The sequence below is a fragment of the Planococcus citri genome, chromosome 3, assembly GCF_950023065.1.
Source record: "Planococcus citri chromosome 3, ihPlaCitr1.1, whole genome shotgun sequence".
Lineage (NCBI taxonomy): Eukaryota > Metazoa > Arthropoda > Insecta > Hemiptera > Pseudococcidae > Planococcus > Planococcus citri.
In genome coordinates this window covers 66,643,523-66,657,302 of record NC_088679.1, presented here as the reverse complement: position 1 = coordinate 66,657,302, position 13,780 = coordinate 66,643,523, and the positions used below count along the sequence as shown (strand labels likewise).

General features: G+C 35.6%; 1 protein-coding gene across 1 annotated transcript; it reads left to right on the top strand.

Moving 5' to 3' along the window:
* Positions 1-4: 4 nt before the first annotated feature.
* Positions 5-8,486, top strand: LOC135838364 (THAP domain-containing protein 2-like). Its single transcript, XM_065353959.1, has 4 exons — positions 5-2,947; positions 3,036-3,120; positions 3,193-3,460; positions 7,872-8,486. The coding sequence occupies exons 1-4, from the start codon at positions 2,911-2,913 to the stop codon at positions 7,971-7,973; spliced, it is 492 nt and encodes a 163-aa protein (XP_065210031.1). The 5' UTR covers positions 5-2,910; the 3' UTR covers positions 7,974-8,486.
* Positions 8,487-13,780: the final 5,294 nt, after the last annotated feature.

The window sequence follows — 13,780 nt, the reverse complement described above, 5'->3', positions numbered from 1 at the left end:
TAGAAATCTTTGATTTTTCTGATTCATTCATCAGATGAGATTATTTTCTAATTTGGAAAAATGTATCTATCTATAAGTGGGAAAAAATTCAGATTTTCAATTATAAAATTGCTGCAGAAATAGGTAAGTATATGTGGCTATGATCCGGCACAACTCGATTCTGGAAAAATGGTCCTTAATGGCTGCAGGCAGCAGAACGATTGAAAACCTGCCTTCAGCCAACTCAGCGCGTTGAGATTATGGTTGGAATTAAATTTTAGCTCTCCAACTTCATTGTGGAAAATTTTATGGAAATAACTCCAAAAAATCTGCTGGAGTCTTCAGAACTGCTCAAAATTTGAACCATTTTTTTTTTGAAAATTTTGGAACCAAAAAATATGTACTATTTCCGATGTGCATACTCGAAATTGCGCCCAACCCCTATAAAACTGGTCTTGTGACTAGAAAACCCGATTCCTACAGTTGTAGCTTTCCATTCACAATTTTCGATCACTTTTAGACCATTTTTTGATAATTTTGGGACCAGTAAATTACCCTTTTGGATGCGCAGACTCGAAATTTTGCGCCAAAACTCTTGGAAATAAGACATGTGATCGAAAAATGCTATTCCCAAGACGTACGCTGCGTCCCAATCATATGTTTTGATCACTTTTGGGCAATTTTTTGAAAATTTTCAGCCTAAAAAATGATTGCACCAAAACCCTATAAAAATTGTCTTGTGACTGAGAAAGCTGATTCTCAAAGTAGCAACCACTCATTCACACTTTTCGACCATTTCTTCTGAACAATTTTTTGAAAAAAAGTAAAAACCATAAGTATAAAAAAGTCGTAGCAGTCTGCCGCTACGTAAGAGCCAAATTTTTGTGCAAGAAACATTGAGGGCTCTTGAACTACTCGCACCCTCGCTTCGCTCCTGTGCTTCGACTGCATTTGGGGGGACGTTGACCCCCTACACCCCCCATGGGCTTCGCCCAAATCACTCCTTCCGCGATTTCTTTCTTATGTTAGCGGTCCCCCCTGCACCCCCCTTGGGCTTCGCCCAACTCTCTCCTTCCGCTGTTTCCTTCCTATATTCGCGGCCGTCCCCCCTGCACCCCCCTCGGGCTTCGCCCAACTCTCTTCTTCCTCCTTCAAAAAATGTGGTAACAAACATGTCTTGACCCTGAAACAGGTTTGAAACTGGAAAAAAGCACTTCGGGTACATCCTCCAACTGTACTGTGAAAATTTGAGCCATCTAGGTCAATTTGGAGGGGCTGTAGGCTTGGCTAAAGGTCAAAATTTTCAAAAAACACGTAAAATCAATGAAAATAATCCACTTTTTGTCCCTGGAGAGGGGTCAAATGGGGTTGGAAGGTTGAAACCTGCAAAAGGCACTTCGGGTACACCCTCCCAATGTACTGTGAAAATTTGGACCCTCTAGGTCAATTTGGATGGGCTGTAGGTCTGGCTAAATGTCAAAAAACACGCAAAAATCCACTTTTTTGATCCTGGAGGGGGGTCAAATGGGGTTGGAAGGTTGAATCCTGCAAAAAGCATTCAAGGGGCACCTTCTTATTGTATGCTGAGAATTTGGACCCCCTAGCTCAATTTTAGGGGTGAGGGGGTCGAAAATAGGGGGAAAATGTGGTTTTTCCCAACTAAAATGGAGTGGGGATGACCTAGGAAGCTGAAATTTGGATATGTTGATCACAATAGGGGTACTGACCAATGGTATGAATTTGGACTCTTTTCATTCATTTGGGGTCAAATTATGCCCCTCCAAAAAATGACCTTTCTGTAAAAATGGGGTTGGACAGTTGAAACATGCAAAAGGCACTTTGGGTACATCCTCCCATTGTACTGTAAAAATTTGGACCCTCTAGGTCAATTTGGAGGGGCTGTAGGCTTGGCTAAATGTTGAAATTTTCAAAAAAACACGTGAAATGGATGAAAAAATCCACTTTTTTGACCCTGGAGAGGGGTCAAATGGGGTTGGAAGGTTGAAACCTGCAAAAGGCACTTCGGGTACATCCTCCCAATGCACTGTGAAAATTTGGACCCTCTAGGTCAATTTGGAGGGGCTGTAGGCTTGGCTAAATGTCAAAAAACACGCAAAAATCCACTTTTTTGACCCTGGAGAGTGGTCAAATGGGGTTGGAAGGTTGAAACCTGCAAAAAGCACTCAAGGGGCACCCTCTCATTGTATGCTGAAAATTTGGACTCCTAAGGTCAATTTTAGGGGTGAGCGGGTCAAAAATAGGGGTAAAATGTGGTTTTTCTCACTTAAAATGGGGTGGGGATGACCTAGGAAGCTGAAATTTGGATATGTTGATCATAATGGAGGTACTGACCTATGGTATGATTTTGGACCTTTTTCGTTCATTTGGGGCCATATTATGCCCCTCCAAAAAATGACCTTTCTGTAATTTTTAACTTTGACCCTCCCCACTGCAGGGGTCAACTCTAGCTCCCAAAAGAACCCTATTCTCCAAGTTTTATCTCATTTCATTCATTAGAACGTCTCTTGATTAAAAAAGTAAATAATTCAAGTTTCGGTGAAACTTCTATATACCTAAACATATATCTATATGGAACCACTGAACTCTATACTCTTACACTGGAACGCTTACGATACCACGTGACCCGATCGAGCGCGTTAGAAAGAGACAGATATATGTTTGGGAAGTTTCTGTCCTTTTTCAATTCGTTATCACTATGGCCGGAGATAGCTGTTGATGAATTTTTATATAATTTTTGTTCTCGGAAACATAAAAATTGAGGTTTAAATACGATTATAATGAAAAGTAACTTGTCAAAATTCTGCTACTTACGTTCTTTTTCGTAAATTGTACAATGTTATTTGATTTTACGTAAGAATACAGTTGTGTGTCAAGTGCTTCATTCTCCAACTTCGCTTTCTTGAATCATGAATGTTGATATTGAAGTTTACGAATAATATATTCACGAGTAAGTTTTAATTTTCAGTAAGTGCGATGAAATATTCTATCGTTTTCAACGTTATATGTATTGTATACCCAATGAATTTATTGTGCAGATTATATACGAAGAATGGTGCAGTTTTGTTGTGCATTCAACTGTTCCAAAAGCAGTGATACGAATCCAGAACTGATTTTTCATTCGTAAGTTTGGTTACATTATGTATCTCTCATAACGCTCACATTACGAAATTGTAATCACAGCTTACTCTACAGCTTTCCGAATGCTGAAAAGGATAAGGAACGCCGACAAAAATGGATTCATGCAATCAGACGAAAGAATTGGCAGCCAGGAAAATATACAAGGCTGTGTAGTGAACATTTCCTAGCTTCAGATTACGATCCACCTGTGGTATGCGGAAAATTACGTTTAAAAAGTACTGCCATACCTTCCGTCTTTGATTATCCTGAGCATTTACAACCTAAGAAAGTTTCCGAGAGGCGACCTCTGATACGACTCGCAGCCAATTTAGTTGAACCTGATGTGAGTTTATTATCAATCATAATTATGTTGACGTTTTCTACGTTATTCAAACCATTTCAGACGAAACATGAAATAAATGAATTACTACATTTATTAATAATTTACTAGGGGGCTTCGCCCCCTAGGTCGCTTCGCGACCCAAACCCCCCAACGTCTCGCGCACTCGCTTCGCTCGTGCTGCTCGCCCTGGCCCTCGCTTCGCTCAGGCCTCTCGCCCCTTCGGGGCTCGCTTTTTTGACAACTCAACTCATGCCCCTCACTTCGCTCGGGCTGCCTCTATATGCAAATCAGCTAAAATATGTCAATAGCGAATTCTACTCTGGTTCTAAAATACAATTTTTTAAAAAATCAAATTTTTCAAGAAAAAAAATTCAAGTTTGAACAATATTTCTATCAATTTTTAAAGTGAATTAACGACATTTTTTCTCATAAAACTTCCGACTATTCACTTCAGATTTATATTTGGGGTGTTGAATTACTCTGGTATAACTACCTATACTGACTTGACATCATCAGTTTTTAGGAGTAAAATTTCTGAAATTCTTTATGTAAAAATTGGGTAGAAAAATAATTGAAATTCTTGTTGAGTAGGTAGGGAGTATGCTGGAGTAATTCATTCCTATTAAATGATTATCTGAGGTAAGGTAGTCAAATTTGTATCCCTAGTATAGAAACCCCACCAGTGGTGGCGCAGCTATAGGAGGGACGTGACTTGAGCCATTGCCCCCCCACATGTGAAAATTTGAAATAATACATGCATTAATGAACTGTTTTTTCGTTTTTTGTGGACCCATTTTTTTCAAAAAAATTTTGTTCTCACCTCACTTGAGCTGTAATTGCACCTTCATTTCCATAAAATTACCATACATTACAAAGGGTTTTCATAAAATTACCTCTAATTTCGATTTTTCATGCCTAAAAATCTGGGTTTGCCCCCTCCCTCGAGAGAATTCTGGCTACACTGTACTGAACCCTTCCTCTATCTTCACTTCAACTTTTTTACCAACATTTGTTCCAGTTCCACAAAACATTTCAATTTGTACTGTTGAGATAAAATTCTAACCCAAAAATGATCTCAAGTGCAGAACCTCCTCTCCTTTTTATTTTAACAGACACCATATTCCAGTTTTTAAAAAATGAAATACCAAGTATAGCAATGAATGCCAGTCCTATAGGAGAAACTGCAACTCGCAACACAACAACAACATTCCCTCCTCAACACCCCTATGCTGTAAACACGCCCACATAGCAACGTTCTGAGTGTATTGTTGTCCGTGCGCATTGTAATACATACGTGCATTTATACACAATAGAAAAAGTGTTTTTTCAATTTTTTCGGTCATTAATTTAAAAATTTTGGATTTTTTTTTCTTGATGACATATCTACACGTCAAAAGGAACGTTTGAAAAAAAAAATTGTCGAAATCGGTTCGATAGAAAAGGCTGGCGAACTCTATCAAGGTTTATATCCAAAATTCTATTGTTTAAACACAATAGAAAACGTGTTTTTTCAATTTTTTCGGCCTTTAATTTAAAAATTTTGGATTTTTTTCCCTTGATGACATATCTACACGTCAAAAGGAACGTTTTGAAAAAAAATTTGTTGAAATCGGTTCAGTAGAAGAGGCTGGCGGACTCTATCAAGGTTTTCCTTCAAACATCTTTTAATATATAAGGATTTATTTTTAATTCAGGAAAACGTTGCAATTTCTCCGGTAGTAGAAGTCGAGCCAGTGCCACTTCAAAAGACCGTAGCTGTTCAAACAAATTTAACTGGAACCGAATTGATGAATACTTTGAATACTCTGCGTCGTGAAAAGAAAATTCTTCAGCAACAGCTTAAACGAAGAAATGCTCGTGTGAGTAGTACTCTTGATATGATTGAATTATTAAGGAATAATTCAGTGCTCAGTGATGCTACCAAAACAATCATTGAGAGTAATCTTAAGGGGACGTTACCATTTGAATTATTCGAAAACGAAATCGATAATGCTGAACGATCGAAGTGTAACAAACGGTACAGTGACGAAATTAAACAGTTCTGCCTTACACTAAATTTCTACAGCCCTAAAGCGTATGAGTTTCTCAGAAAACGCAGTACACTTCCGGATCCGTCTACAATTCGCCGATGGATTAGTAAACGCCAGTGTAAGCCTGGAGTGTTATCCGAAGTGCTTTTGTATTTAAAAAAAGAAACTGAGAAGAAAGATTACCTTAAAGACGTAGCTCTTGTTTATGATTCCATGTCTATTCGTAAAGGTCGTTATTATGATAGAAAAGAAGACAAATACGTAGGTTACTGTGATCTTGGTGGTGTTTGTCCTGAAGATTCTGAAGAATTTGCTACTGAGGCGTTGTTTTTTATAATTGTAAGTTTCACTTACAAGTTTAAGTGTCCTGTAGCATACTTTTTGATAAATAAAGTCAATGCTACAGTACAAGCTGAACTCGCTCGTACAGTCATTACGTCTTTATTTGAAGCTGGGATCGTTGTGAGGTCTTTGACCTCGGATGGAACCAGTACCAATATAAAGACGTACGAAGAATTGGGATGTGTTCTTGATTACAGTATGAGTAATCTTCAACCTTTTTTTAAACATCCCTTGGACACCAATAAACGAATTTATTGCTTGATGGATCCGTGCCACATGATAAAGTTATGTAGAAATTCTATGGCAGAAGCGAAGTTGACGTCGGATAGTGGTGACATTTCTTTTCACTACGTAAAGAAAATACATGAAATTCAGGAAGCAATAGACTTGAAATTCGCGAATCGCTTAACAGTCAATCATATCTTTTATAAGAAGAAAAAGATGAATGTCAAATTGGCTGCTCAAGTGATCAGTTCTCGAGTAGCTGATGCGTTGCAGTATTTTTCTGGAAATTCTTCTACCTTTATAAATGCATCTGCGACCATAGAATTCATCAGAATCTTTGATAGATTGTTTGACGTCATGAATTGCAGGAGTAAATTCGGCAATGGTTACAAAGCTCCTCTTTCTCTACGTAACTGCGGTGCTTGGCAACCCTTTTTAAAAGAATCCATGCAGTACATCGCCTCGTTGAAATGTGATGGTATTGATATTATGAAAAGTAGAAGAAGGACATTTGCTGTTGGATTTTTAATAAATTGTGTGAGCTACGAACTTTTAGCTATGGATCTGTTAACAAAAGAGCACCCATTGGCTTACTTCCTTGCTTACAAAACGTCACAGGATCATGCTGAGTTAACTTTCTGTTGCATTCGAAGTCGCAGTGGTCAAAATAATAACCCACATGGATTAGAATTGAGATGGATTCTGCGTAAGATGTTATTCCGGAATTCAATATCAGCTGGTAAAAACGCAAATTGTGTAAATGAAGATGACGTGAGCATTGGTATTTTTACTTTTGAAGCTGAAAGAAATGCAGATGACCCAGCCGTAGAAGATGCAAATACCCAGCAGTGAGAATTTATTCCAGATACAAGGCAGATACATATGATTGAAAATATGAACGTTAATGATTTACGTAATAACGTCCTTCATTTTATTGCTGGTAGTATTGTAAAAGACTACTTGGATAAGTACACCTGTCCATTCTGTGCTCAGTGTCTGTTGAAACCACCTCCGGAGAATAATAATAACGATCACATGTACGCTTTTCCATATACGTGTAGTGATTCGGCAGCGTTTACGAAGTTGAAAACTAGGGGCGGTCTAGTTTTTATTTCCCAATTTGTGATGAACGTAATTCAAAGGACTGAAACACTGTTCACAAGAACACACATTCCTGGCTATTTGAAGAAGAAGAACGTGAAAAGTGGCATCTTGCAAGAAGTTAAAAACCATTTTATATTTTCATCGTCTGTTCTTCGAGAACTAGGCCACCCTATTTTGGATACTTCTAATCTCACTTTGGAAAGTCATGAGGTTAGGATGTTGAATTTCATTGCATCAAGTTACTTAACTTTGAGAATTTTTACGAAATCTTCCAAAGTTACAACGAACCTTTCAGGAGAAAAAGGTCAAATAAGGCAACATTATCGACATTTAACATTATTTAGTAATGTATAAATTTTACTGTTTTGTTCTAAATATTCAATTTTCGAGTTTGTGTTTTGCATGATTATTACTTAGAATCGATTTTGATCAATTTTTATGCTATGTTTCATTCATTTTATCTTTCGTGTTGCGTTATTTCCTCTCGAACATTGTGTTGTATCAATTTTTTATGCTATGTTTCATTATTCATTCATTTTATCTTTCGTGTTGCGTTATTTCCTTGTGAGCATTGTGTTGTATTTTTTTTCCTGTTATTTTCAAATCAATACACGCATGACACATCACACATGAAATATGAGCCATCTTCTTTCATTATTACGTTTATAATCACGACCTAGGTACTATTTTTTTTTTTTTTTTTTTGACAGATCGATCACTCAATGAAGCCTCAAACTCAAACTCATTCAATAACTGCACGAGACGAAGAATGCACGAGTACTTTTTTACAATTGAATGAAATTGGAGACTAATGTTTTCTTCATATTTCAAATCCAGAACTCCAGAAGTTATTCATTTTCCAAATCAATAATCATTTATGAATAGGTTGAACCTAATTACAGTTGAGTTTTGAGGGGGAAAAATGAACTTAGATTATTTTTTAACTCATTTATTTATTTAACTAGCTGTGATAAGATAACGGATACATTTCATTTTTTAAAATTGAATGAAATCGGAGACTAATGTTTTCGTAATATTTTAAATCCAAAACTCTAGAAGTTGTTTATTTTCCAATTCATTTTTATACATAGGTTGAACCTAATGGAAATCAAGTTTTGTGGGGTAAAATGAACTCAGATTATTTTTCAACTCCTTCATTTATTCAACTGTGATACGATTACGGATATATTTTATTTTTATTCTTCAAAAATTTTCAATCATGTACCTGTTTTCCTTTTTTAGTCACTTTTTCATGTACTCTACGCAGCTGCATAATAATTTCATTTATTTATTATAATATATAGAATTGCTGCAAAATTCAAATAATTCACGTAAGTATTTTTATATTTTAATGGTTTCAATTTCCAGATCATGAGTTTTCCAATTTTATTGAATAAAGATAGAAATTATAATTTCAACTTGAAGTATCTTGTACACTTTTGTAAATAATTCATTTTTTAAAAGCAATTTTCTGAATTCGTAGGATCGCCGATGTCTCAATTTCATCTTGAAATATTAATAATTGTATAAAATAAAAAAAATCAGCAAAAAGTTGCAAAAATTGAAAAAAAAAACAAAAAAAATCACGCTACTTGTATGAATGAAATGAATACGCAACGCGCTAGACAAGGACAACAACTTCTTTTCATATAGCTATCTCTTTCTAACTTGCTCGACCGAGTAGTTTAACATTGGACCATATGGAGCGTAAGCGTTCCAGTGTAAGAGTATAGAGTTCAGTGTATGGAACTTGCTTACTATCCGAGACCCGGTACATCGTACTGACGATCCGAGGCCCGCGTCTTTGACACTTAAAAAAATTTTAAAGAGTGCCTGGTAAATTCGTTCGCGCATGCGCCTTGCTAGCGACTATCAAGCCTGGTCTAGAGCCGTTGGTGCGATCTCCAAGGAGTGATTTATACAGGAATGACGCGAGTATGAAGTTTCTGTGTGGGGTGAAGTAAGGTAAGCTGTATATACTGTAGGTATGATACCTACTTTGTGAGTCCCAGACAAAAATTTGTCTATAGCATCCCTGAAGTGTGTACATCATGAAAATATAGTTTTTAATAGGAAAACGTTCCGAGACCCGCTAACGGGCCTCGGAACGTCGCGTCGGGTCTCGGATAGTCGATGTCACTTCCAGAAACGGGCCTGTATAAGCTGTAGCAAGCCTGTAAATATATAAACATATAAATATACAGGATGAATCCGGAGTCTTCTGGTTAAATTCAAATGTAGATAGTACTCGAGGAGACGAACAAAAAAGTTATTATGATAAGTTGCCTATCTTGTAAAATGAAGGGGCTACGTGCTTCGCAAAACCAAGAATTTACCAATTTTGAAAAATTCATCAAAAATAAGAAAATGTTTGAATCATTCAAGTGATGTGCCTAACCCATAGTACTCAAGTGGACGAACAAAAAGTGGTATTATGACCAATTGCCTATCTTCAAAATAGAAGGGGCAAACCTGATTCAAAATTTCCAAATTTCAAGTGCCCCAAATTTGAATTTTGAAATTGTGCTTGCCCCTTCAATTTTTAAGATAGGCAATTGGTCATAATAACATTTTTTGTTCGTCCACTCAAGTACTATGGGTTAGGGGCATCAATAAAATGATTCAAACATCTTCTTATTTTAAAAGAATTTTTCAAAATAGGTAAATTTTAGTTCAAAAATGGGGTAATTTCTTCAATTTGCAGACAGTAAGAAAATGTTTGTATTATTCAAATCGTGCCCCTAACCCATAGTACTTGAGTGGATGAACAAAAAATGTTATCATGACCAATTGCCTATCTTAAAAATTGAAGGGGCAAGCACAATTTCAAAATTCAAATTTAGGGCATTCGAAATTTCGAAGTTTTGAATCAGGTTTGCCCCTTCAATTTTGAAGATAGGCAATTGGTCATAATAACATGTTTTGTTCGTCCACTCGAATACTATGGGTTAGGGGCATCATTTGAATGATTCAAACATTTTCTTATTTTTGATGAATTTTTCAATATAGGTAAACTTCCGGTTTTGCGGAGCACGTAGCACCTTCATTTTACAAGATAGGCAACTTATCATAATAACGTTTTTTGTTCGTCTCCTCGAGTACTATCTACATTTTAATTTAACCAGACGACTCCGGATTCATCCTGTACAATAAAAACTGACACACCGGGAATCGTCTAGTCTGAGCTCAAAACGTCGAGAACTATCAAAATTTTTGACCCTCGACCTTTTTGTCCAAAGTTGGGCCTACCGCAATAGCCATCATTTTTTACAAAAATTTGGCTAAAAATAAACTTTGGACCAGAAAAAACGAGCCTGAAATTGAGTCGTGATTTTTGGAATTCTTGAAAAATACCCATAAAAGTGCCACTAGAAACCTACCAAAATACCTACAGGTTAAAATTTTACAAGTTTGAAAATTTATACGAAAATGTTTTGGAATAATTTTGAGGAATTTCGACTTCAGAGTTACGTTCATGATATTTTGGCGTTTCGATTTTGACAAATTTTGAGAAACTTGGATCATGATTTCTGGAATGTTCAAAAATTTCAATGGATCTCAAACACTTTTTCGTTACTATTCAAAAAATTGACTCAATTTTAGAATCAAACTTTTTCAAAAGTGCTCAAAAAAGGCATTAAAGCAATTTTTGCTTACCTGCTGAAATTTAGAATTTTGATAGGTCTCATGACATCTTCTCTGGGAATCATCGACATTATTACATATAAAATTTTGGGCTTAGAGATGCTCAAAAAATATGCTTGTGGAAAAATTTGATATTTCAACGAAGTTTTAACCTAGGCTATTTTGATCGGTGAAATCACACTTTTTTGAATATCACAAAAAATCTGATCTAATTTTGAGCTTGAAATCGTTCAAAAAGTCAAAAAACAATTTCGCGGAAACATTTGATTTTTTGCGAAAATTCAACCCATTTGGAGAGGTCGAATGTAGAATTGCACTGTTTCAAAAATCTCAAAAATCATGAACCGATTTTCGAGCTCAACATTCTTCAAAAATGCTAGAAAAGCATTTTCTTGGAAATATTTGAATTTCTCAGGATAATTCAACCCTTTTTGATAGATCGAATTACACAGTTTCAAAAATCCCAGAGCCATGACACAATTTTTGGGCTCAAAAATTTTTTAAAATGCTCAAAAAAATTTTTATGAAATTATTTGAATTTCTCCCGAAATTTTATAGAAACTTTTCGAAATGAAGAGAAAATTAATACTCAATATAGGTAAGTAGGTACCTTGTGACTATTTTTTTAAAATTTTATTCATTTTTTCCTCAGATTTGGTCACAGCTCAGCTCATTTCTCTCCGCTCCTTCTATTTTTAATGGACCCTTTACTACAAAAAATATAATTTTTTCAAAATCTAAATGGATTGCATTTTTCCACTCCTGAGTGTAAATTTAATTCGACCCTGAACTCATTTTTGAAAATTTTCTACTTATCTGGTTCTTCCTTCACTAATACAACATCTCCTACCTGCAGTTATGGTGTTTATTCATGGCGGTAGTTCCTCATGGTTGACATGTAAGTTTCCGCCCTTGGTCGAAGCGTAAGACAGTACCTACTTAAAATAGGTAGGTAGGTAGGTATTGATTTCACATTTCTCAATGCGACAATGAAATATTAATTTTAACTGAACGCGCATGTGCAGCGATCACATTAGCAGGTAATCTAGTAAATTAAGTTATGCAGGTGTGTTATGTCTGTCTCATTTAACTTGACCATTACCAATACTCACACACTACTCTATCGCATTGTGAAAATACAAAGCACAGTTGCCACAAATAATTTCAAAAGAAAACAAATAGTAAAGTCAACCCCACCTTACGCGGCAAATACGGCATAGTAAAGCAAACGAACATGCTGATTTTTTTTTTTTAATGAAAATGAATTGAAACTTTGAAATATTACTTATTTGAAGATAATTTGAAGTAATAAGCACGATCTTTAATAATAACAATGGAAAATAACATGAAAAATGTAATTTTAATTGTGAAAATAGGTACTGATAACATTACATTATACAGTATTTTCATTTTTGGAAGCCAGTAAATATTATTTTTCATGGGCAATGCTTGACTTTGTTGTATTATGTAACGAAATTATGCAGTTGTAAACATCAAAACATTGCACATTTTGACAACGTAGGAAATTTTTGAGAGGTCAAGTTAAATGAGACAGACTTATAGGTATCAAGTTTCGATACCAAGTTCTCAAAAGAAAAATGGACCTTCTTCACAGTCAGTTTTCATACATTTTTTCGCAAATTCGGTATGCTATCTGCCCTCCAAAGATCGCGGAAATTGCGCATTTAATCGTTGAAGTAGAACAAGGAAAATTACGTGGTAAAGAAGGCATCGCTAAATACAGTAGAAAACAATACTGCAGTTTTTTGGGAGTTCCATACGCCAAACCCCCTTTAGGCAATCTGCGGTTCATGGTAAGATTTCACAATTATTTCTTTTTTTGTTTAGGTACCTACCTACTTGGCAGAAGGTGAGGGAAATGAATGATGATTTGTTTGTCGAAAATATTAACGGAAAGCTGAGACCCCCTCCCCCTCCCAATTGAGTCCAAAATGGGAAAATATTCAATTTATGAGTGAACTTAGGTTTCTTTTGAGATTAATGCAACTTGGCATGTCATAGAATCCAGCTTACGTACTCATCTGAGGTATGGCGCATATACTCTTCAGCTTAACCGAAGCTGATGAGTTTCAAATGGTCCCTTACTGGCACTGACGTTGAATATAATAACCTCGCTGAAGAAAATATGAGCCATAAACGTGCAGTCGTGCACCTATATGTACGAATGTACAAAATTTGAATTTTAATAATGTTTCATAGCCTCCTAAAGATTGCGATCCATGGGACACTTTGTACGACGCAACATACGAAAGATCACATTGCAGACAAAACTTATAACATAAACCGATTGAACAAAAAAGTGATTTTTTTGCCAAACATTTTTATACCCATGGTCAATTTTTTACTAAATAATGTAGTCTTTGAACTAAAATTTTGCAAAAATTGTGAGAAAAAGTGTTAAAAATAGGTTGAAACTTCAAAAGTGAAAAGGTTATGAAAAAAGTATTTAAAAATGATGTCAATCAGAGAAATGTCTGAAATTTCAGAAAAATTAGGGAAAAACTGGGTGAAAAAGTGTTAAAAACATTTTAAAATTACATAAAAATTCGAAAAATGCTTAAAAATCACTTACAAATTATAACATTAATGATGCTCTGATTACAATAGGTAACAGATAGAATTTCAATGTAACGAGATATAAATGATCGGGACCATACCATTTTAATAACATAAAGCGATTTATAACATTCACCTTTATAATAATAAGCAACTTTTACTGTACTTATCTGAATCATTGTGCATGCAACATTTTTCAAAAATGACTCCACAATTTTTACTCAGCCTCCAAAGATGATTCGAGATCTCCTACCAGTTATGGTCTTTCTTCATGGAGGTGGTTATTGTTTTGGTTCTGGATCCAGAAAGTTATATGGTGCGGATTTTCTGATAAATCACGATGTCATTCTAGTTGCTCTGAATTTCAGACTGAATGTTTTTGGTGGGTACACAAGTT